The sequence below is a fragment of the Gouania willdenowi genome, chromosome 1 (assembly GCF_900634775.1).
Source record: "Gouania willdenowi chromosome 1, fGouWil2.1, whole genome shotgun sequence".
Taxonomy (NCBI): domain Eukaryota; kingdom Metazoa; phylum Chordata; class Actinopteri; order Blenniiformes; family Gobiesocidae; genus Gouania; species Gouania willdenowi.
The window spans coordinates 35,520,619-35,546,985 of record NC_041044.1 but is presented as its reverse complement, the minus strand read 5'-3'; the positions used below and the strand labels follow the sequence as shown (position 1 = coordinate 35,546,985).

Genomic DNA, 26,367 nt, shown 5'->3' with positions numbered 1-26,367 from the left:
ACTTAAAATGGGCTAAGAAAGCACTAAGGCATAAAAAATGACAAAAATTGAAAAATCACTAAAAATCGGAGGTCAGGCTTTAGTAAGGCATATTTTTCAAAAACTAAAAAAAAAAAAAAAAAATTGAGTTTAGACCATCATTAGACCCTTAAAACTATTGCAAATATAATGCACATACTTAAAATGGGCAAAGAATGCAGTAAAGCACAAAAAACAAAAATCACCCGAAATCAGAGGTAAGGCTTTTGTAAGGCATATTTTTCAAAAACTAAAAAAAAAAAAAAATTGAGTTTAGACCATCATTAGACCCTTAAAACTACTGCAAATATAATGCACATACTTAAAATGGGTTAAGAATGCAGTAAAGCAAAAAAAATGACAAAAATATAAAAATGACTTTAAATCGGAGGTAAGGCTTTAGTCAGCCATATTTTTCAAAAAATGAAAAAATACATGAACTTGAGTTTAGACCATCATTAGACCCTATAAACTATTGCAAATATAATGCACATACTTAAAATGAGCAAAGAATGCAGTAAAGCACAAAAAACAAAAATTGAAAAATCACCCGAAATCAGAGGTAAGGCTTTTGTAAGGCATATTTTTCAAAAACTAAAAAAAAAAAAATTGAGATTAGACCATCATTAGACCCTTAAAACTACTGCAAATATAATGCACATACTTAAAATGGGCAAAGAATGCAGTAAAGCACAAAAAACACAAAAATTATAAAATCTCCCAAAATCGAAGATAAGGCTTTAGTAAGGCATATTTTTCAAAAAAAAAAAAAAAAAAATTAAAAACAAAATTGAGTTTAGACCATCATTAGATCCTAAAAAGGACTGTAAATATAATGCACCTACTTAAAATGGGTTAAGAAAGCACTAAGGCATAAAAAATGACAAAAATTAAAAAATCACTAAAAATCCGAGGTCAGGCTTTTGTAAGCCATATTTTTCAAAAATTGAAAAAATAAATACATTTGAGTTTAGACCATCATTAGACCCTTAAAACTATTGCAAATATAATGCACATACTTAAAATGGGCAAATAATGCAGTAAAGCACAAAAAACAAAAATTGAAAAATCACCCGAAATCAGAGGTAAGGCTTTTGTAAGGCATATTTTTCAAAAACTAAAAAAAAAAAAAAAATTGAGTTTAGACCATCATTAGATCCTAAAAAGGACTGTAAATATAAAAATTGAAAAATCACCAGAAATCAGAGGTAAGGCTTTTGTAAGGCATATTTTTCAAAAACTAAAAAAAAAAAAAAATTTAGTTCAGACAATCATTAGACCCTTAAAACTACTGCAAATATAATGCACATACTTAAAATGGGTTAAGAATGCAGTAAAGCAAAAAAAATGACAAAAATATAAAAATTACTTTAAATCGGAGGTAAGGCTTTAGTCAGCCATATTTTTCAAAAAATGAAAAAATACATGAACTTGAGTTTAGACCATCATTAGACCCTATAAACTATTGCAAATATAATGCACATACTTAAAATGGGCAAAGAATGCAGTAAAGCACAAAAAACAAAAATTGAAAAATCACCCGAAATCAGAGGTAAGGCTTTTGTAAGGCATATTTTTCAAAAACTAAAAAAAAAAAAAAAAAATTGAGTTTAGACCATCATTAGACCCTTAAAACTATTGAAAATATAATGCACATACTTAAAATGGGCAAAGAATGCAGTAAAGCAAAAAAGATGACAAAAATGTAAAAATTACTTTAAATCGGAGGTAAGGCTATAGTAAGCCATATTTTTCAAAAATTGAAAAAATAAATACATTTGAGTTTAGACCATCATTAGACCCTAAAAAATACTGCAAATATAATGCACATACTTAAAATGGGCAAAGAATGCAGTAAAGCACAAAAAACACAAAAATTTAAAAATCTCCCAAAATCGAAGGTAAGGCTTTAAGTAAGGCATATTTTTCAAAAACTAAAAAAAAAAAAAAAAAATTGAGTTTAGACCATCATTAGATCCTAAAAAGGACTGTAAATATAATGCACCTAATTAAAATGGGTTAAGAAAGCACTAAGGCATAAAAAATGACAAAAATTTAAAAATCTCCCAAAATCGAAGGTAAGGCTTTAGTAAGGCATATTTTTCAAAAACTAAAAAAAAAAAAAAAAAAAAAAAAAAAAAAAATGAATTTAGACAATCATTAGACCCTTAAAACTATTGCAAATATAATGCACATACTTAAAATGGGCAAAGAATGCAGTAAAGCACAAAAAACACAAAAATTATAAAATCACCCAAAATCGGAGGTAAGGCTTTTGTAAGGGATATTTTTCAAAAATTTAAAAAAATAAATGAATAAATTGAGTTGAGACCATCATCAGACCCTTAAAACTACTGCAAATAAAATGCATATATTTAAAATGGGGTAAAAAAGCAGTAAGGCATAAAAAATGACAAAAATTGAAAAATTACTTAAAATCGGAGGTAAGGCTAAAGTAAGGCATATTTTTCAAAAACTAAAAAAAAAAAAAAAATTGAGTTTAGACCATCATTAGACCCTTAAAACTATTGCAAATATAATGCACATACTTAAAATGGGCAAAGAATGCAGTAAAGCACAAAAAAAATTGAAAAATCTCCCAATATCGAAGGTAATTTTTTCAAAAATTAAAAACAAAAAAATAAATAAATTGAGTTTAGACCATCATTAGACCCTAAAACTACTGCAAATATAATGCACATACTTAAAATGGGCAAATAATGCAGTAAAGCAAAAAAGATGACAAAAATGTAAAAATTACTTCAAATCGGAGGTAAGGCTATAGTAAGCCATATTTTTCAAAAATTGAAAAAATAAATACATTTGAGTTTAGACCATCATTAGACCCTAAAAACTACTGCAAATATAATGCACATACTTAAAATGGGCAAAGAATGCAGTAAAGCACAAAAAAACACAAAAATTTAAAAATCTCCCAAAATCGAAGGTAAGGCTTTAGTAAGGCATATTTTTCAAAAACTAAAAAGAAAAAAAAAAAAAAAAAAAATTGAGTTTAGACCATCATTAGACCCTAAAAACTACTGCAAATAAAATGCACATACTTAAAATGGGCAAAGAATGCAGTAAAGCACAAAAAACACAAAAATTTAAAATTCTCCCCAAATCAAAGGTAAGGCTTTAGTAAGGCATATTTTTCAAAAACTAAAAAGAAAAAAAAAAAAAAAAAGAGATTAGACCATCATTAGCCCCTTAAAACTACTGCAAATATAATGCACATACTTAAAATGGGCAAAGAATGCAGTAAAGCACAAAAAACACAAACATTTAAAAATCTCCCAAAAGGCATATTTTTCAAAAACTAAAAAAAAAAAAAAAAAAAAAAAAAAAAAATTGAGTTTAGACCATCATTAGACCCTTAAAACTACTGCAAATATAATGCACATACTTAAAATGGGCTAAGAAAGCACTAAGGCATAAAAAATGACAAAAATTAAAAAATCACAAAAAATCGGAGGTCAGGCTTTTGTAGGCATATTTTTCAAAAACTAAAAAAAAAAAAAAAAAAATTGAGTTTAGACCATCATTAGACCCTTAAAACTATTGCAAATATAATGCACATACTTAAAATGGGCAAAGAATGCAGTAAAGCACAAAAAACACAAAACACAAAAATTTAAAAATCTCCCAAAAGGCATATTTTTCAAAAACTAAAAAGAAAAAAAAAAAAAAAAAATTGAGTTTAGACCATCATTAGACCCTTAAAACTATTGCAAATATAATGCACATACTTAAAATGGGCAAATAATGCAGTAAAGCAAAAAAGATGACAAAAATGTAAAAATTACTTTAAATCGGAGGTAAGGCTATAGTAAGCCATATTTTTCAAAAATTGAAAAAATAAATACATTTGAGTTTAGACCATCATTAGACCCTAAAAACTACTGCAAATATAATGCACATACTTAAAATGGGCAAAGAATGCAGTAAAGCACAAAAAACACAAAAATTATAAAATCTCCCAAAATCGAAGATAAGGCTTTAGTAAGGCATATTTTTCAAAAAAAAAAAAATTAAAAACAAAATTGAGTTGAGACCATCATTACATCCTAAAAACTACTGCAAATATAATGCACATACTTAAAATGGGCTAAGAAAGCACTAAGGCATAAAAAATGACAAAAATTGAAAAATCACTAAAAATCGGAGGTCAGGCTTTAGTAAGGCATATTTTTCAAAAACTAAAAAAAAAAAAAAAAAAAATTGAGTTTAGACCATCATTAGACCCTTAAAACTATTGCAAATATAATGCACATACTTAAAATGGGCAAAGAATGCAGTAAAGCACAAAAAACAAAAATCACCCGAAATCAGAGGTAAGGCTTTAGTAAGGCATATTTTTCAAAAACTAAAAAAAAAAAAAAATTGAGTTTAGACCATCATTAGACCCTTAAAACTACTGCAAATATAATGCACATACTAAAAATGGGTTAAGAATGCAGTAAAGCAAAAAAAATGACAAAAATATAAAAATTACTTTAAATCGGAGGTAAGGCTTTAGTCAGCCATATTTTTCAAAAAATGAAAAAATACATGAACTTGAGTTTAGACCATCATTAGACCCTTAAAACTATTGCAAATATAATGCACATACTTAAAATGGGCAAAGAATGCAGTAAAGCACAAAAAACACAAAAATTATAAAATCTCCCAAAATCGAAGATAAGGCTTTAGTAAGGCATATTTTTCAAAAAAAAAAAAAAAAAATTAAAAACAAAATTGAGTTTAGACCATCATTAGATCCTAAAAAGGACTGTAAATATAATGCACCTACTTAAAATGGGTTAAGAAAGCACTAAGGCATAAAAAATGACAAAAATTAAAAAATCACTAAAAATCCGAGGTCAGGCTTTTGTAAGCCATATTTTTCAAAAATTGAAAAAATAAATACATTTGAGTTTAGACCATCATTAGACCCTTAAAACTATTGCAAATATAATGCACATACTTAAAATGGGCAAATAATGCAGTAAAGCACAAAAAACAAAAATTGAAAAATCACCCGAAATCAGAGGTAAGGCTTTTGTAAGGCATATTTTTCAAAAACTAAAAAAAAAAAAAAAAATTGAGTTTAGACCATCATTAGATCCTAAAAAGGACTGTAAATATAAAAATTGAAAAATCACCAGAAATCAGAGGTAAGGCTTTTGTAAGGCATATTTTTCAAAAACTAAAAAAAAAAAAAAATTTAGTTCAGACAATCATTAGACCCTTAAAACTACTGCAAATATAATGCACATACTTAAAATGGGCAAAGAATGCAGTAAAGCACAAAAAAAATTGAAAAATCTCCCAATATCGAAGGTAATTTTTTCAAAAATTAAAAACAAAAAAATAAATAAATTGAGTTTAGACCATCATTAGACCCTAAAACTACTGCAAATATAATGCACATACTTAAAATGGGCAAATAATGCAGTAAAGCAAAAAAGATGACAAAAATGTAAAAATTACTTCAAATCGGAGGTAAGGCTATAGTAAGCCATATTTTTCAAAAATTGAAAAAATAAATACATTTGAGTTTAGACCATCATTAGACCCTAAAAACTACTGCAAATATAATGCACATACTTAAAATGGGCAAAGAATGCAGTAAAGCACAAAAAACACAAAAATTTAAAAATCTCCCAAAATCGAAGGTAAGGCTTTAGTAAGGCATATTTTCAAAAACTAAAAAGAAAAAAAAAAAAAAAAAAAATTGAGTTTAGACCATCATTAGACCCTAAAAACTACTGCAAATAAAATGCACATACTTAAAATGGGCAAAGAATGCAGTAAAGCACAAAAAACACAAAAATTTAAAATTCTCCCCAAATCAAAGGTAAGGCTTTAGTAAGGCATATTTTTCAAAAACTAAAAAGAAAAAAAAAAAAAAAAGAGTTTAGACCATCATTAGCCCCTTAAAACTACTGCAAATATAATGCACATACTTAAAATGGGCAAAGAATGCAGTAAAGCACAAAAAACACAAACATTTAAAAATCTCCCAAAAGGCATATTTTTCAAAAACTAAAAAAAAAAAAAAAAAAAAAAAAAAAAAATTGAGTTTAGACCATCATTAGACCCTTAAAACTACTGCAAATATAATGCACATACTTAAAATGGGCTAAGAAAGCACTAAGGCATAAAAAATGACAAAAATTAAAAAATCACAAAAAATCGGAGGTCAGGCTTTTGTAGGCATATTTTTCAAAAACTAAAAAAAAAAAAAAAAAATTGAGTTTAGACCATCATTAGACCCTTAAAACTATTGCAAATATAATGCACATACTTAAAATGGGCAAAGAATGCAGTAAAGCACAAAAAACACAAAACACAAAAATTTAAAAATCTCCCAAAAGGCATATTTTTCAAAAACTAAAAAGAAAAAAAAAAAAAAAAAAATTGAGTTTAGACCATCATTAGACCCTTAAAACTATTGCAAATATAATGCACATACTTAAAATGGGCAAATAATGCAGTAAAGCAAAAAAGATGACAAAAATGTAAAAATTACTTTAAATCGGAGGTAAGGCTATAGTAAGCCATATTTTTCAAAAATTGAAAAAATAAATACATTTGAGTTTAGACCATCATTAGACCCTAAAAACTACTGCAAATATAATGCACATACTTAAAATGGGCAAAGAATGCAGTAAAGCACAAAAAACACAAAAATTATAAAATCTCCCAAAATCGAAGATAAGGCTTTAGTAAGGCATATTTTTCAAAAAAAAAAAAATTAAAAACAAAATTGAGTTGAGACCATCATTACATCCTAAAAACTACTGCAAATATAATGCACATACTTAAAATGGGCTAAGAAAGCACTAAGGCATAAAAAATGACAAAAATTGAAAAATCACTAAAAATCGGAGGTCAGGCTTTAGTAAGGCATATTTTTCAAAAACTAAAAAAAAAAAAAAAAAAAATTGAGTTTAGACCATCATTAGACCCTTAAAACTATTGCAAATATAATGCACATACTTAAAATGGGCAAAGAATGCAGTAAAGCACAAAAAACAAAAATCACCCGAAATCAGAGGTAAGGCTTTAGTAAGGCATATTTTTCAAAAACTAAAAAAAAAAAAAAATTGAGTTTAGACCATCATTAGACCCTTAAAACTACTGCAAATATAATGCACATACTAAAAATGGGTTAAGAATGCAGTAAAGCAAAAAAAATGACAAAAATATAAAAATTACTTTAAATCGGAGGTAAGGCTTTAGTCAGCCATATTTTTCAAAAAATGAAAAAATACATGAACTTGAGTTTAGACCATCATTAGACCCTTAAAACTATTGCAAATATAATGCACATACTTAAAATGGGCAAAGAATGCAGTAAAGCACAAAAAACACAAAAATTATAAAATCTCCCAAAATCGAAGATAAGGCTTTAGTAAGGCATATTTTTCAAAAAAAAAAAAAAAAAATTAAAAACAAAATTGAGTTTAGACCATCATTAGATCCTAAAAAGGACTGTAAATATAATGCACCTACTTAAAATGGGTTAAGAAAGCACTAAGGCATAAAAAATGACAAAAATTAAAAAATCACTAAAAATCCGAGGTCAGGCTTTTGTAAGGCATATTTTTCAAAAACTAAAAAAAAAAAAAATTGAGTTTAGACCATCATTAGACCCTTAAAACTACTGCAAATATAATGCACATACTAAAAATGGGTTAAGAATGCAGTAAAGCAAAAAAAATGACAAAAATATAAAAATTACTTTAAATCGGAGGTAAGGCTTTAGTCAGCCATATTTTTCAAAAAATGAAAAAATACATGAACTTGAGTTTAGACCATCATTAGACCCTATAAACTATTGCAAATATAATGCACATACTTAAAATGGGCAAAGAATGCAGTAAAGCACAAAAAACACAAAAATTTAAAAATCTCCCAAAATCGAAGGTAAGGCTTTAGTAAGGCATATTTTTCAAAAAAAAAAAAAAAAAAAATTGAGTTTAGACCATCATTAGACCCTTAAAACTATTGCAAATATAATGCACATACTTAAAATGGGCAAAGAATGCAGTAAAGCACAAAAAACACAAAAATTATAAAATCTCCCAAAATCGAAGATAAGGCTTTAGTAAGGCATATTTTTCAAAAAAAAAAAAAAAAAATTAAAAACAAAATTGAGTTTAGACCATCATTAGATCCTAAAAAGGACTGTAAATATAATGCACCTACTTAAAATGGGTTAAGAAAGCACTAAGGCATAAAAAATGACAAAAATTAAAAAATCACTAAAAATCCGAGGTCAGGCTTTTGTAAGGCATATTTTTCAAAAACTAAAAAAAAAAAAAATTGAGTTTAGACCATCATTAGACCCTTAAAACTATTGCAAATATAATGCACATACTTAAAATGGGCAAATAATGCAGTAAAGCAAAAAAGATGACAAAAATGTAAAAATTACTTTAAATCGGAGGTAAGGCCATAGTAAGCCATATTTTTCAAAAATTGAAAAAATAAATACATTTGAGTTTAGACCATCATTAGACCCTTAAAACTATTGCAAATATAATGCACATACTTAAAATGGGCAAAGAATGCAGTAAAGCACAAAAAACAAAAATTGAAAAATCACCCGAAATCAGAGGTAAGGCTTTTGTAAGGCATATTTTTCAAAAACTAAAAAAAAAAAAAAAAAATTGAGTTTAGACCATCATTAGATCCTAAAAAGGACTGTAAATATAAAAATTGAAAAATCACCCGAAATCAGAGGTAAGGCTTTTGTAAGGCATATTTTTCAAAAACTAAAAAAAAAAAAAAATTTAGTTCAGACAATCATTAGACCCTTAAAACTACTGCAAATATAATGCACATACTTAAAATGGGTTAAGAATGCAGTAAAGCAAAAAAAATGACAAAAATATAAAAATTACTTTAAATCGGAGGTAAGGCTTTAGTCAGCCATATTTTTCAAAAAATGAAAAAATACATGAACTTGAGTTTAGACCATCATTAGACCCTATAAACTATTGCAAATATAATGCACATACTTAAAATGGGCAAAGAATGCAGTAAAGCACAAAAAACAAAAATTGAAAAATCACCCGAAATCAGAGGTAAGGCTTTTGTAAGGCATATTTTTCAAAAACTAAAAAAAAAAAAAAAAATTGAGTTTAGACCATCATTAGACCCTTAAAACTATTGCAAATATAATGCACATACTTAAAATGGGCAAAGAATGCAGTAAAGCAAAAAAGATGACAAAAATGTAAAAATTACTTTAAATCGGAGGTAAGGCTATAGTAAGCCATATTTTTCAAAAATTGAAAAAATAAATACATTTGAGTTTAGACCATCATTAGACCCTAAAAAATACTGCAAATATAATGCACATACTTAAAATGGGCAAAGAATGCAGTAAAGCACAAAAAACACAAAAATCTCCCAAAATCGAAGGTAAGGCTTTAGTAAGGCATATTTTTCAAAAACTAAAAAAAAAAAAAAAAAAATTGAGTTTAGACCATCATTAGATCCTAAAAAGGACTGTAAATATAATGCACCTACTTAAAATGGGTTAAGAAAGCACTAAGGCATAAAAAATGACAAAAATTTAAAAATCTCCCAAAATCGAAGGTAAGGCTTTAGTAAGGCATATTTTTCAAAAACTAAAAAAAAAAAAAAAAAAAAAAAAAAAAATGAATTTAGACCATCATTAGACCCTTAAAACTATTGCAAATATAATGCACATACTTAAAATGGGCAAAGAATGCAGTAAAGCACAAAAAACACAAAAATTATAAAATCACCCAAAATCGGAGGTAAGGCTTTTGTAAGGGATATTTTTCAAAAATTTAAAAAAATAAATGAATAAATTGAGTTGAGACCATCATCAGACCCTTAAAACTACTGCAAATAAAATGCATATATTTAAAATGGGGTAAAAAAAGCAGTAAGGCATAAAAAATGACAAAAATTGAAAAATTACTTAAAATCGGAGGTAAGGCTAAAGTAAGGCATATTTTTCAAAAACTAAAAAAAAAAAAAAAATTGAGTTTAGACCATCATTAGACCCTTAAAACTATTGCAAATATAATGCACATAGTTAAAATGGGCAAAGAATGCAGTAAAGCACAAAAAAAATTGAAAAATCTCCCAATATCGAAGGTAATTTTTTCAAAAATTAAAAACAAAAAAATAAATAAATTGAGTTTAGACCATCATTAGACCCTAAAACTACTGCAAATATAATGCACATACTTAAAATGGGCAAATAATGCAGTAAAGCAAAAAAGATGACAAAAATGTAAAAATTACTTTAAATCGGAGGTAAGGCTATAGTAAGCCATATTTTTCAAAAATTGAAAAAATAAATACATTTGAGTTTAGACCATCATTAGACCCTAAAAACTACTGCAAATATAATGCACATACTTAAAATGGGCAAAGAATGCAGTAAAGCACAAAAAACACAAAAATTTAAAAATCTCCCAAAATCAAAGGTAAGGCTTTAGTAAGGCATATTTTTCAAAAACTACAAAGAAAAAAAAAAAAAAAAGAGTTTAGACCATCATTAGACCCTTAAAACTACTGCAAATATAATGCACATACTTAAAATGGGCAAAGAATGCAGTAAAGCACAAAAAACACAAAACACAAAAATTTAAAAATCTCCCAAAAGGCATATTTTTCAAAAACTAAAAAGAAAAAAAAAAAAAAAAAATTGAGTTTAGACCATCATTAGACCCTTAAAACTATTGCAAATATAATGCACATACTTAAAATGGGCAAATAATGCAGTAAAGCAAAAAAGATGACAAAAATGTAAAAATTACTTTAAATCGGAGGTAAGGCTATAGTAAGCCATATTTTTCAAAAATTGAAAAAATAAATACATTTGAGTTTAGACCATCATTAGACCCTAAAAACTACTGCAAATATAATGCACATACTTAAAATGGGCAAAGAATGCAGTAAAGCACAAAAAACACAAAAATTTAAAAATCTCCCAAAATCGAAGGTAAGGCTTTAGTAAGGCATATTTTTCAAAAACTAAAAAGAAAAAAAAAAAAAAAAAAAAATTGAGTTTAGACCATCATTAGACCCTAAAAACTACTGCAAATATAATGCACATACTTAAAATGGGCAAAGAATGCAGTAAAGCACAAAAAACACAAACATTTAAAAATCTCCCAAAAGGCATATTTTTCAAAAACTAAAAAAAAAAAAAAAAAAATTGAGTTTAGACCATCATTAGACCCTTAAAACTATTGCAAATATAATGCACATACTTTAAATGGGCAAATAATGCAGTAAAGCAAAAAAAATGACAAAAATATAAAAATTACTTTAAATCGGAGGTAAGGCTTTCGTCAGCCATATTTTTCAAAAAATGAAAAAATACATAAACTTGAGTTTAGACCATCATTAGACCCTAAAAACTATTGCAAATATAATGCACATACTTAAAATGGGCAAAGAATGCAGTAAAGCACAAAAAACACAAAAATTATAAAATCTCCCAAAATCGAAGAGAAGGCTTTAGTAAAGCATATTTTTCAAAAAAAAAAAAAAAAAAATTAAAAACAAAATTGAGTTGAGACCATCATTACATCCTAAAAACTACTGCAAATATAATGCACATACTTAAAATGGGCTAAGAAAGCACTAAGGCATAAAAAATGACAAAAATTAAAAAATCACTAAAAATCGGAGGTCAGGCTTTTGTAAGGCATATTTTTCAAAAACTAAAAAAAAAAAAAAAAAATTGAGTTTAGACCATCATTAGACCCTTAAAACTATTGCAAATATAATGCACATACTTAAAATGGGCAAATAATGCAGTAAAGCAAAAAAGATGACAAAAATGTAAAAATTACTTTAAATCGGAGGTAAGGCTATAGTAAGCCATATTTTTCAAAAATTGAAAAAATAAATACATTTGAGTTTAGACCATCATTACATCCTAAAAACTACTGCAAATATAATGCACATACTTAAAATGGGCAAAGAATGCAGTAAAGCACAAAAAACACAAAAATTTAAAAATCTCCCAAAATCAAAGGTAAGGCTTTAGTAAGGCATATTTTTCAAAAACTAAAAAGAAAAAAAAAAAAAAAAAAAGAGTTTAGACCATCATTAGCCCCTTAAAACTACTGCAAATATAATGCACATACTTAAAATGGGCAAAGAATGCAGTAAAGCACAAAAAACACAAAAATTTAAAAATCTCCCAAAAGGCATATTTGTCAAAAACTAAAAAGAAAAAAAAAAAAAAAAAGAGTTTAGACCATCATTAGCCCCTTAAAACTACTGCAAATATAATGCACATACTTAAAATGGGCAAATAATGCAGTAAAGCACAAAAAACAAAAATTGAAAAATCACCCAAAATCGGAGGTAAGGCTTTTGTAAGGGATATTTTTCAAAAACTTAAAAAAATAAATGAATAAATTGAGTTGAGACCATCATTAGACCCTAAAACTACTGCAAATAAAATGCATATATTTAAAATGGGGTAAAAAAGCAGTAAGGCATAAAAAATGACAAAAATTTAAAAATTACTTAAAATCGGAGGTAAGGCTTTAGTAAGGCATATTTTTCAAAAAAAAAAAAAAAAAATTGAGTTTAGACCATCATTAGACCCTTAAAACTATTGCAAATATAATGCACCTACTTAAAATGGGCAAATAATGCAGTAAAGCACAAAAAACAAAAATTGAAAAATCACCCGAAATCAGAGGTCAGGCTTTTGTAAGGCATATTTTTCAAAAACTAAAAAAAAAAAAAATTGAGTTTAGACCATCATTAGACCCTTAAAACTATTGCAAATATAATGCACATACTTAAAATGGGCAAATAATGCAGTAAAGCAAAAAAGATGACAAAAATGTAAAAATTACTTTAAATCGGAGGTAAGGCTATAGTAAGCCATATTTTTCAAAAATTGAAAAAATAAATACATTTGAGTTTAGACCATCATTAGACCCTTAAAACTATTGCAAATATAATGCACATACTTAAAATGGGCAAAGAATGCAGTAAAGCACAAAAAACAAAAATTGAAAAATCACCCGAAATCAGAGGTAAGGCTTTTGTAAGGCATATTTTTCAAAAACTAAAAAAAAAAAAAAAAATTGAGTTTAGACCATCATTAGATCCTAAAAAGGACCGTAAATATAAAAATTGAAAAATCACCCGAAATCAGAGGTAAGGCTTTTGTAAGGCATATTTTTCAAAAACTAAAAAAAAAAAAAAATTTAGTTCAGACAATCATTGGACCCTTAAAACTACTGCAAATATAATGCACATACTTAAAATGGGTTAAGAATGCAGTAAAGCAAAAAAAATGACAAAAATATAAAAATTACTTTAAATCGGAGGTAAGGCTTTAGTCAGCCATATTTTTCAAAAAATGAAAAAATACATGAACTTGAGTTTAGACCATCATTAGACCCTATAAACTATTGCAAATATAATGCACATACTTAAAATGGGCAAAGAATGCAGTAAAGCACAAAAAACAAAAATTGAAAAATCACCCGAAATCAGAGGTAAGGCTTTTGTAAGGCATATTTTTCAAAAACTAAAAAAAAAAAAAAAAAAAAAAAAGTTTAGACCATCATTAGACCCTTAAAACTACTGCAAATATAATGCACATACTTAAAATGGGCTAAGAATGCAGTAAAGCACAAAAAACACAAAAAGTGAAAAATCTCCCAAAATCGAAGGTAATTTTTTCAAAAATTAAAAACAAAAATAAAAATAAATTGAGTTGAGACCATCATTAGACCCTAAAACTACTGCAAATATAATGTACATACTTAAAATGGGCAAATAATGCAGTAAAGCAAAAAATGACAAACATGTAAAATTTACTTAAAATCGAAGGTAAGGGTTTAGTAAGGCCTATTTTTCAAACATTAAAAAAAAAAAAAAAAAATTGAGTTGAGACCATCATTAGATACTATAAACGACTGCAAATAAAATGCACACATTTAAAATTGGATAAAAAAGTAGTACGGCATAAAAAATTACAAAAATTGAAAAATGACTTAAAATTAGAAGTAAAGCTTTAGTAAGGCAAATTTTCAAAAATCAAAAAAAAAAAAAAAAATTGAGTTGAGACCAGCATTAGATCCTAAAAAGGACTGCAAATATAATGCACATACTTAAAATGGGCTAAGAATGCAGTAAAGCACAAAAAACACAAAAATTGAAAAATCTCCCAAAATCGAGGCTTTAGTAAGGCATATTTTTCAAACATTAAAAAAAAAATTGAGTTGAGACCATCATTAGATCCTAAAAACGACTGCAAATAAAATGCACGTATTTAAAATGAGGTAAAAAGTAGTAAGGCATAAAAAATGACAAAAATTGAAAAATTACATAAAATCAGAGGTAAGGCTTTAGTAAGGCTTTTTTTTCAAAAATCAAAAAGCAAAAAAAAAATAAAAATTCAGTTGAGACCATCATTAGATCCTAAAAACAACTGTAAATATAATGCACCTACTTAAAATGGGTTAAGAAAGCACTAAGGCATAAAAAATGCCAAAAATTGAAAAATCACTAAAATCGAAGGTAAGGCTTTAGTAAGGCAAATTTTTCAAAAATTGAAAAAAAAACATAAATTTGAGTTTAGACCATCAGTAGATCCTAAAAACTATTGCAAATATAATGCACATACTTAAAATGGGTAAAAAATGCAGTAAAGTACAAAAAACATGCGTGTGTGTGTGTGTGTGGAGCAAATATCTCCCCGACGCGGTGCGAGTTCAACCTGAAACTTGGTCGATGGGTTCCAAGTACCCCGAGTGTGTGCATCTGTTATTTTGGAGTAATTTGGCCATTTCCAAATATTTATTTTAATTTTTATTTCACTTCCGGACTGCCCTGAAATGAAACCTATTCATCTTTTGACCTCAGGGTGTGAGGGGGCGCTAGCGCACCATCTGTATCTATTACACTGCACAGCTCACTTCCGGTGTGTGCCAGAGCTTCTGTGGGCTTCTCTTTCGAGGAAACATACTTCTTTTTACTATTCCTTATTTGGTGATGACGTTTCGAAACGTTTAATTTCATGTTAGTTTGACCGTACGCTATTTAGACCGGACGGACCTCACCCGGAAGTTGTATAACGGACCACCATTTAGTCCGGTTACAGTCTGTCTCACGACACACGTCTGTAGCGTGGTAGTGAGCCCCCGTGTACTTCTCTTTTGAGGAAACATACTTTTTTACTGTTCATTATTTGGTGATAATATTTCAAAACGTTTATTTTCATGTTAGTTTGACCGTACGCTATTTAGGCCGGACAGACTTCACCCGGAAGTTATTGACGGCAATGGCTGCTGTGTTGAAAGCTGCACATTTTTTCGCGGCATGTTTGTGTGAGAACCAACGGAGGAGATTAGAGTCCAGGTAGAGAGTCTCTCACACACACACACATCGATCAGGTGGGCTTCACTATCGATCACCGTCTACGTGACATGCGTGCAGGTATATGAGTGTTGAGTGAATAACGGACCACCATTTAGTCCGGTTACAGTCTGTGTCACGACACCCGTCCATAGGGTGGTAGTGACTGTAGTGTTACGCTCTGAGTCAGATCTAAGTGTTTACATGTTGCTACATAGTGAAGGTCACCTGATGATTACTGCAGCTTCACTCACGTCACACCGGCCACTACATCTAACTACTGAAAATAGAGAAGTTTAGTGAAAGTTAGGCAGGTACACGTGGATGGACTGGTGCACATGAATTTAGAATGGACTCCCCCCCCACAACAAAAATATGAAAATGACTCAAAATACACAAAACTAAATATTTAAACAAAAAATACACAAAAGACAACAGAATTGCGAAAAACTACACTAAAAAAAGATACAAAATGACTCCAGAATCGCACTACAAATGCAACAAAAAACAATAATTATACATAAAAATGCACAAATGACGTAAAACAAAAACTAAACAATATTTATACAGGAAGTACACAAAACAACATAAATGCACAAAAATGTACAAAAGGCTCCAAAAACACACAAAATGACTCCAAAAAACATATATTACAGAAAAATATACCAAACAACAAAAAAAATATGAAAATGACTCAATATACACAAAATATAAATGACAACAGAAATGCACAAAACTACATAAAAAAAAAAAAAAATACACAAAATGACTCCAGAATCACACTACAATGGCAACAACAAACAATAATTGTACAAAAAATGCACAAAAAGACAACAGAAAGATACAAAAATACACATAATGACTCCAAAAAAACATACATTACAGAAAAATACACCAAACAAAAAAAAAAATATATATATAAAAATGAGTAAAAAAAAACAACACATTCATCATGCGCATGTTTCATAGAATTAAACCAGGGAAATTGCACATGCTATTTTACTTTGCACCTGCAAATATACCCCTTTATAATGCTACAGAGTATGTTATTATTATGCCCGTAATTGACAACTCTCCTTAAGCGCCCACTACGTGAATGCATACTTCCGACGGGCACTGTACTAGTTCTACTAAAAAACCTTTCTACGTTTGCCTCAGAGGCAGCATTCTATCCTTTGACTCTGTATCTTCTTAATTGTCTGCAGACTTTAAGTTGTGCACGTCTAAAGAAAGTTACTCACCTTAAGCACGAGGATGAACAACAGTAAGGCAGAAAAGACTGTGTACGTCTGGCTCTGCTTGGCCAGAGGGTAGAAGTCCATGAAGTCGTCTTTTGGCTGCTGTGAGCATGACGCCCACTGCTGCCTTGCCATTAGGCAGTGGCTGAAGTGTAACGCACACACGGTGGTGGCCAGACACAGTTTACAGATGCCAAAGAGTCTCCAGGCAGTCAGCAGGTATCTAAAGCCTTCTCTGACCAAGCCCAATGTCCCTCGCACCAGAAAATAAAGCACCAGGGCCAGAAGGATGACCTAGAAAACAACAAGGTCTCATCACGTTGTCATAGTAACAAATCAAAGGAAGCTGCAGGTGTAGATTATGTGAAAATAGATGTATTGTTTGCATAGCGTGAAGAAGGTTACCAGGAGGAGCAGCTGCAGATGTGGGCCTGTTATTGGCCACAGAGTGATGACAATCAGGTCCAGGCTGGACTGAGCACGCTCAGATACTGGAAACTCAAAGAGGAAGGAGAACACAGCCAGCATGTTTGTGTTTACGTTGCAGAGCGAGAACTCCACAAACACGGCACGAGTCCTTTAAACACACACACACACACAGAATTAAAGACTATCATGAGACCAAAAATATGAACATCTCACACTTATCCACTGCTGGTTTCAATATTCGGTCCCTGGGCATTGAGTTTGACACTTGTGGTGTTAAGTCTTTCTTCGGTTAAAATTTTGTCAAAATCTGTTAAGCACTTTTGGCGTGATGCTGCTAAAAATAAATAAAAGCCCATAAAAACATAACCTCCTTTGTGGAGATAATAGGTTCATGGGTGGGCCGTACTTTTCTAATAGTTTTATTTAACAGTGATGCATCTTGTGTATGGCTGGAGCAGACTGAATGCATTCAGATAAGACCAAAAGATGTTCAAAAGAAGACTTCTACAAGAAAAAAATTATCAGATCTAAAAAGTCACGTCTGTCCAATCCATCATTTTAATGCTGTTATGTTTTTCTGGACTGAACCAGTATGAACCGTAAAGGTCTGAAAGCTCTGTGTTTGGAACAGACACATTTTTCTACTAAAACAAAAAATATCTATAATTTCCAGATGTGCAGCCTGCTACCTGTGGTCGAGCCAGTGCAGCTGCTGCAGCATCTGTAAGGATGACGATGCTTCCTCCAGACTTCTGTTGAGATGATGAAACACATCTCTGCTGCCGTACGCACTCATCAGATGAAGCTGTGTCCTTGAAAAAAAACCACAACACAATGATGAATCTCAATGGTAGATGAATTTGAAGACATAGAAGCTGTGTCATTTCAACAAATTTTCAGGGCATCCCACTTTGTTCTCCAATTACAACAAATGATTAGAAAACAAAGAGGCTAGCTACAATGGTCTCATGTAAAGGATTTTCAACATCTGCGAGTGGTGAAATAGCCCCAAAGTTGGGGTTCAAAATAAAAATTAAGAAGTTGCATAAAGAAGCATTGTTTCATATCTCAAGAAAGAGTAATCTTTGCACTATCTATCTATAAAGCAAGGAATCTCTGTCTGTCTGTGTGTTCCTCAAATATCTCTGCGAATCAGGCTCAAACTGACCTGAGACTTTCAACATGGCTGCTGCTTGGTTCAAAGGTGTGCAAGGTCAGACTGGTTTGGACTGCAATGATACCATTTATGAATTATTTCATAAAATTGTCCACCGGGAAAGCTCAATGTTGACAGGTAGTCATGGTAACTCAGGATAAGTTGAAAGCTGTGCATAATCTACAGGAGTGACTACACAAAGGGCTTTTAAAAACTACTAAAGTGGGTCTAATATCCTAAAAAAATACCCCGTAAATACTGACCAGCAGGTGTCCTCACTGAGCAACTATGTAACGAAGGTGAATAATAATAATAATAAAAAAAATAATAAAATAAAAATAAGCTTTCACTATATGTATGTAGCCTATATTACAGTGCTAAATATCATGCTCTGCACAGTTCATTTAGTCAACTAGCTACAAGTTAGTCTATTTATACTACCAGATTTCATCCCATTTGAGATGATGTTAGCTTTATTCGTTGCAAATTTTTATGCGCTGACTATGACGATGACATGAATAATAAACAACATTCTTAATCCATTGCCACTGCCTGTTAACGTTGTTCATCCGGCTGGATCTCTCTCTCTCTCTCTCTCTCCTCTCAGCAAGGTGCAGATGTATGCTAGCCTACAATACAGTGCTAAATATTAAACCTCCCACTTTTCTATAGCAATACATACTTCCTACTACTAATGCACTAGTAAACTAAAACAGAGATCAGATTTTTTCTTACATTCCCACGTGCAGTTATGGGCCAATGAAAATAGTAAAAAAAAAGTATTTCCGCGGAAAGCTGTTTACAGAAGGCAAACATGTTAAAACCTGAAACCCTGACAAACTTTTTCTCAATTTTGAGGGGCTGGCATGTCCACCATATAGGATGTATAGCAGATGTTTTGTATATTCTGAGAGAGTAGGTGGAGCTGTATTAGTATACCAAATTTCAGTTTCCTATGTGATGTAGTTTCTGAGATATTGGAAGTTGAAAATGAAACAAAAATAAGGACCCAAACCCCCCTCACTAAATTGTCCATAACTCAGAAAGTATTCATCCAATCAAACAAAAAATGTACAGTACAGTGTGCATAGTGAATAATTAGGGAACAATTGTTAAAAATGTCAGAGGTCTTTGAGACCAAAGTGCGTGGGCCATTTGTGAAATGACATGGAATGACCCAGCTGTGTCATGACCTGCATTTCAACACAAATGTTGATCTTACCAGTCATCAGAATGGGAGACTCTGTTTTCCATGTCTTTAGTCAGAGCAAGTGGAAGGTTTTCCACTTTAAAACCACCTGCAACTAAAACACAAAGGCACTGACATAAATGACATGCAGCTGTTGTACACAAACAAGGAAGCCAAACATCTTTGTAATGATCGATCTCCACAAGTTATGATCAAATACAAAAGGCAGTGACAAAGAGCCAATCTCACCGTGCTCGTCACGGATTTGCCGGAGCCTGAGTGTGCCGAGCAACACGCTTCCTGTGCTTCTCAAGAGGGCGCGTTCATGGAAAAGTTGAGGCAGCAGGGAGCTCCTCAACCACTGAACAACATCATCCCGACTAAAAGACAGAGTAGACTGTGTGACAGGCCGTAAAACTTCCAAACGAGATGTGTGTGCACGGCTCAGAAGTCGACATAAAATGGAAAAAACTAATGAAATTAAATTTAAAAAAAGGCCACATTAAATAGCCTAACATTGTTTTAGCTCTTGATAACCAACAAATACTGCTTCACGGCAGTGTTGAGAACCTCTGACGACATTTCAACAGGTAATTGGCAGCTCAAAGCTGCTGAAACACTGAGTACTAAACTCCATTTTTAACTAAGTTAAAATCTATATGATAAGACTTTAAATGCAGCTTGAGGAACATATAGTTATATAATGATCAAGTGTTGTGAGGATGTTTCGTGATTACCTTCGGCAACGAGGTCATATTTTCATTTTGTCTGTTAGCAGGATCACATCAAAACTACTTTAAAAAAAAAAATATATATATATTTTAACCAAAGATAAACCTTCACCATGGAAGATTCCATTAAGTTTTAGTGGGGATTCTAATTCAACATACTGATTCTGGATCAAATAAAAAAATGTTTTTTAATACAAAATCCCTATCACTCATCATTGCTTAAATAAAAAAAAAATCATATCTCAGTATGTAATTGACTAATCTTTATGAATTTTGACTCAATTACCCCAAAGAGTTTGATCCAGATTGGATATGTATTGCACATTTTATCCCGATTTTTCAAAAAAAAAAAAAATGGACCTACCTATTAATGGGAATAGATTTTTTTTTAATGCCTTTAAAGTGTGAATGACCATGGTACCATGATCAGAATCACTGATCCAGATAACTGTGAATGTAGTAGAAGTAGTAGTTTTTATTTGGTCATTTCATTTCATTCCATTAAACATTAAACAAAACATTTCCATTATTTCGTGTACAGCACAACCAAAAGGGTTTAGGCTGAAGTTAATACTTATTATGCCTGATTTTGAATATCTGGCAAAGGAGATATTTGGCGCTTGGCAGAGGTTGATGCTCTATGTTTCTCTTCTGTAAATGTTTGATGTGTGCAATAAATAAAAATCTGACTCTTAAAATCAGGCAAGTTTCCTTCTATGACTAGTCCTTCTGTGACTAGTAGGTATTATTAATAATAATAATACATCAATTTTATATAGTGCTTTTTTGGGGACATAAGTAAAATTATTTATCTCTGTTTCTGTCAAATAAAAATCAAATATGCAGAAATACAAAAGCATAAATGATTCAATTTAATGTTGTTAACAGTCACTCCCTAATGTCTGAGCCGTGTGTGTGTGTGTGTGTACCTGCTGATGTTCCGGTACTCAGGTGTGTGTAGCGTCTGTTGCAGCTGAGTGCGCAGTCTCAGGCTGTGTGTGTTTTTCGCTGAGTCAGCGTAGTTTAAGAGCAAAACCACCAAGAGGAAAAACATGTAAATCAGGAAATTCTGCAAAGACCAACCAAACAAATATTAATTAAAAACGTCAGACCTAAAAGACAGAACATGACTCGTGTGAAGGTTGCGTGTTGTTCAAGTGTGTCACCTTCAGCATGGTGTGCAGCATGTGGACTTTGCGGGCCTGCTGTCGGGCCTGAGACAAGGCAAATCCTTGAGGTGGTCTCACCCTGTGCACTCTCTGCACCACTCTTTCCACACGAGGGCACTCCACCAGGACATCTTGGTCCTCTGCACGTAGCCGGCGCACACACACTGCATAGTACACTCCTTCACAAAGCACCTGTGTGGAAAAAAAGAGGAATAGCAGCTGTAATTTGTAGAGACTGTCACTGCATCTTCAAGAACTTTAAAGTCGTCCAATTCTCTACAAAATATAACCTAAACTGCAAGTTTGTTATAAAACCTGCTGATATTAAGCAGTCATTTAGAAAAATGCTTTCAGTTAAATTCAATAAAACCTTTTTAATGAAAATGTGGCTGATCTGGTCAAACTGGCAATTTTCAGTTGATATACTGTACAAATGCACATTGCCAAAGGTGTAAAGTGTACTGACATATCCTACTCAAGAAGTTAGTTGATTGAAATTGTACTCAAGTACAAGTAAGTCATACATGAAATACTCAAGTACAAGTAAAAAGTGTCTCAATTAAATAGTACTGAAAGTAATAGTTACTAGTTACTTTCATCCCCCACATTTATTTTTGTTAATAAATCTTGCTATGGTTCCCTTACATACAGCAAACTCATCTCATTTATGAGACAAAATCTTGCACAATTGGAACTTATTTATTTTCTACAAAGGCATCTGTATAAAATAAAAGGTTTGTCAAAATGTACAATTGTTTTTTTTTTAAAAATAAAATAACAATTAATTCCATTTAAAACTAGAACATTTGCATTTCCTGAAGAAAATGCAAGTGAAATGTGTCGCACTGCATTAGCTTCGCATTGGCCTAGCATTAGCATTAGCCTAGTGTTAGCAATAGCCTAATGTTAAAAATAGCCTAGCAATAGCATTAGCCTAGCATTAACATTAGTCTAGTGTGATCAATAGCCGAGCATTAGCATTATCCTAGCAATAGCATTAACTTAGCATTAACATTCACCTAGCATTAGCACTAGCCTAGCTATAATATTAGCAATTAGATTGGTGGAAAAAAGTTTAAATAGGTTGAAAAAGTTCAAAAAAAATTAGGGTGGCACCCTGTCGCCCCGTTGAAGAAATTTCAAGTGTTTTTTTTTTTACGAGACATATTGTACTCATTGTTTCATTAATGCAAAGACATGTCATTTCCTGTTTACAACAGCCGCGGTGAGTTTACTTTGCATCGAAAAGTCCGGTGTTGTGCATGTGATGCCTCTGTACACACAGAGCTACATACACTCACTTATTAACAGCTCAGCACCTGCTCCTCTTTGACTGCAAGTGCCGTTGCTACAGCAACAAGTCGCTAACCACCAGGTGCGTAGTATTTAGTTGCCACAAATTAGTATTTCGTTGCCACAAATTAATAATTCGTGGGGACAAATTAGTATTTCGTGGCCACAAATTAATTTTTTTATTCACCATGTCATATCTGGGGCTCCGTACAAAAGCACAGAACATAAGGAGTTTAAAAATACAGTGAAGGGTAGGTGTTATTAGGCGCAGATATGTTCCAGCATGAATTGGTTCTGAACAGGACAAGCTAACCTAGAAGATGGAAGAATAAATGAAGAGTATGAATCACTTGAGTAAAGATCAGAGGAGTAAAAAATGTCACAATAACCTTAAAACATATATTATTTATATAGAGCTGGAAAAACTATAATGAACAGATTCATACAATATATATATATATATATATATATATATATATATATATATATATATATATATATATATATATATATATATGGTTTAAAGCTGGAGTCAAACTCATTTGGTTTAGGGGCCAAATATAGACCAGAATAATCTCAAGTGGGCCACAGATTATAGGTGGTAAAACGATCAATTTGATCATTCTATAGCTCTAGTTTACACTTTCTATAATAGTGTTTAAAACATGTAAGGCACCAACAATATCCAAGCAATGAGTGACAGATTTTAGTCCATGAAGGATCTTAATTTTCTTTATTTTGTGACCTATTTTTATTTAATTTGAGGAAAATTGTAGGATTTTGGACAAATTGGGAGTAATTACAAAAAATTCAGATTAAAATTGACTGCCATCATGTGATATAGGCATGGAAAAACTGTATAACCTAGAAAAAAATGTGCAGTTTCATTGAATTTGTGCATTTGGATGTCCTGACAGTGAGTCATGGTTTTGCTGTCATGTAGGAGCTATAAAGGCCGGGATTAGAGTTTGACACGTGGTTTAAAGAATTGTTAACAGGTCTCTATCAGGTGAATTTACCTTCATGGGTTCTAGCAGCAGGCACGAGCACAGGAAACTGGCAAAGTTGGAGATTAACCACATCATGGCCATGTATTGGTTGAAGCCGTGACCGGCCCACATTGAAATGCTGCTTGCTACAGCGATGATCAACCAACTGCCCCACAGAGCAGCACGTCCACACCAAGGAGGGAAACGTCTGGGGCGACACACGTCGGTCACAACTAGAAAGAAATCATCAGGTGTTATTAAACATACAGGAGCCTTACCTTTGGGTTGATTGTGCCTATTCACTTTAGTAATGGCTTACAACCATATTCATTCATTTGTCATTTGCACATTTGTTGTGTTTTTATGCCGTTGTTGTTGTCTTTTAATTTTTTTCTTATCATTATTTTTTTTCTTGATTTATGTCTGTCCCACAGTCGTATATTTGCACTATGATCCTATGTTGGTACTTATTTTTACTCTTACTGTCTGCTATTCTATTGTGTTGAGCAATGTGTGAATTTCCCCTCTGGGAATCAATAAAGGTCTATTCTCTTCATTTCATTTCATTAAATAATATGATATTTGTATCTGTAACTGTGTATCCATTGCAGTTTGTTGCAAAAACAAAGCGAGAAGTGGTCATGTGACCAGGTACGTCACGTCCTGTGACGTGTCATTGCGTAAAAAGTGTTTCCATAGCACTTTTGCGATACGTTTCAATATTGAAACGTATGAAAATCCTCCTCATGAAAGTGTAAAAACTTTTGATTTTATTTCATTTTTTTTACTTTTTACATTTATAAGTTGCTTGTATGTTATAAATTGCAAATAAAAACAATGTGAAAAAAAATTACAAATTCACAACTATTTAAGTGTTTTTTTGAAATTCAGGTGTTTTCATTACCAGTTTTTATCATACTATTTAGATTTTGCACAGCTTGTAATAACTTTCAGGAATATATACATACATTTTCAAACACATGCACCGGGACGTGTACGTACGTACCTGTGTTGGAGGTAAAGGCTGATTTCGGTGGGTCCCTCCTGATGGACTCCAGTGGAAGAGGGTCATTCAGCTTTTGAAGCAGAATCACTTCAGTTTTATCTCCAAAAATACTCGACCTATGAGACAAGAGGCAATTATTTTTTTTTTTTTAAAGGCAAACATTTAATCTTTTTTGTGATAATGCATTCATGTAATTCCCTAGACGATGTTTATTGTGCTCAGAGGAAATCCTTACAGGTCAGCCATCTCACTTTCATCAGCTTGGGGAAAAAAGTTTTGTCCATCGGTCAGGATGTGCTTAATCAGCTCCTCATCTGTGAAGGAAAAGCACCTTTACTGTGTGTAAAGCAACAGGGCAGTGATGCATATACAATATTCCACTTATTGTCTTGTTTGTTTGAAATGTGCACAGTAGGAGTGTAAGGAAGGATACAATCAACCAACAATTCGGTTAAAATGCCGATATTGGGTCCCTGACGCAATTCAAATCACGATAATAAGGACAGAATAAGGACAATGGCACACGGCTGGGTACAGAAGATCTAGGTAAGGAGACATCACAATGAGCCGTCTGCACCAGGAGCAGGACACAGACCGTGGGCACAGGGTGCTGAGTCAGAGCCCCCAGTCTAGCAAAAACAGCTGAAGCTAGACTAGACTATCCCAGTGCAGAGGATCCTCTGCACTGGGATAGTCATCCTAAAAAACAACAAAACTATAAAAAACAACAATAAAAAACAAACCATAAAACTGTAAGAACAACATAAAAGATAACAACTCTAAACTATTAAAAAAAAAGAGATAACAACCACAAAATGAAAAAAAATTGATACGGAGGGTCTTGAGCCTGGTCTTAAAAATACGAACATACTTAAATCCTTTCAATTTCAATTCAAAGATGTCATATTTTGAGAAAAAAAAACAGATTTGTTAATATAAAGATTGTTATTTTATTTAAATTGTTTCAACAAATATATATTTTCTTCTTATAACCTTATTAAAAATGGTTTGAACTCATAAACCAAAATAAATTGCACATTTCTTCATTTATCACCATGCAAAGTTGAGCAAAAATGTATAGAAAAAATATTTTTAAAGTGCAGCTTATGTTCCTGTCTTTGAATTTACATATTTTTCTTAATAAATCATGTTTGTGTGTGTGAGCATGTGTCTGTATTTACTAGTAATACTAGCATACAGTTTTTGTCCTTGCTGTTATCTTCTCACCTTTATTTTTAGCCGATTTAGGATATATCCTTACATCCCTAGTGCTCAGTATTATTTCTAATATTTGACTTTGGCTTTTAATCACCTGCAACCTCTGGCTATTCAGCCTTCCTGATGCTCTTACCTGATGAGGTGAAGTTCTTGTTGCGCTGCTCAGTTCCTTCCTCATCCTCTGGGTTGAAGGTCAGGTCCACTCCAAGGTGTCTGCTCCCTTGTCCTCTCTTCAGTCGGGGGACACCACCTCCATGCCCCGCCCATCCCACCCCTGACACGTCACTCAACAGCTCTGGCCAATCCCCGTCTTCCATCTCCTCTTCTGCATGACACCAACTCTCATCGCTGCAAAAACACAAATACCCAAGATCCACTTAATATCGACTTTCTAAAATAATTAGGGCTGGGACTTTAACAATGAATTAATTACTGAAAAACAACACGCTAAAAAAATAAATAACGTGGTTGCATTGATCTATTCTGTTTCCACGTCTCTGGAATGTACTGTACCAAGTGCTGTAAACTCATTTGTTTTAGAAAGTTTACAAAAAAT

General features: G+C 31.5%; 1 protein-coding gene across 2 annotated transcripts in view; it reads right to left on the bottom strand.

Annotated features, from left to right (window-relative positions):
* pkd1a (polycystic kidney disease 1a) overlaps positions 1–26,367 on the bottom strand; it is a 128,381-nt gene that overhangs the window by 7,251 nt on the left and 94,763 nt on the right. Inside the window, exons 43-53 of one of the 2 annotated variants that reach the window (XM_028444780.1) lie at positions 25,945–26,159; positions 24,829–24,907; positions 24,594–24,709; positions 23,618–23,820; positions 21,303–21,497; positions 21,066–21,205; positions 19,655–19,785; positions 19,439–19,520; positions 17,750–17,872; positions 17,037–17,208; positions 16,635–16,925 (exon numbers count right to left, since the gene is read on the bottom strand). In XM_028444780.1, the coding sequence (XP_028300581.1) occupies positions 16,635–16,925; positions 17,037–17,208; positions 17,750–17,872; positions 19,439–19,520; positions 19,655–19,785; positions 21,066–21,205; positions 21,303–21,497; positions 23,618–23,820; positions 24,594–24,709; positions 24,829–24,907; positions 25,945–26,159 (1,747 nt within the window). The remainder of the gene's footprint in view (positions 1–16,634; positions 16,926–17,036; positions 17,209–17,749; positions 17,873–19,438; positions 19,521–19,654; positions 19,786–21,065; positions 21,206–21,302; positions 21,498–23,617; positions 23,821–24,593; positions 24,710–24,828; positions 24,908–25,944; positions 26,160–26,367) is intronic. The other variant, XM_028444789.1, reaches the window with a different exon arrangement.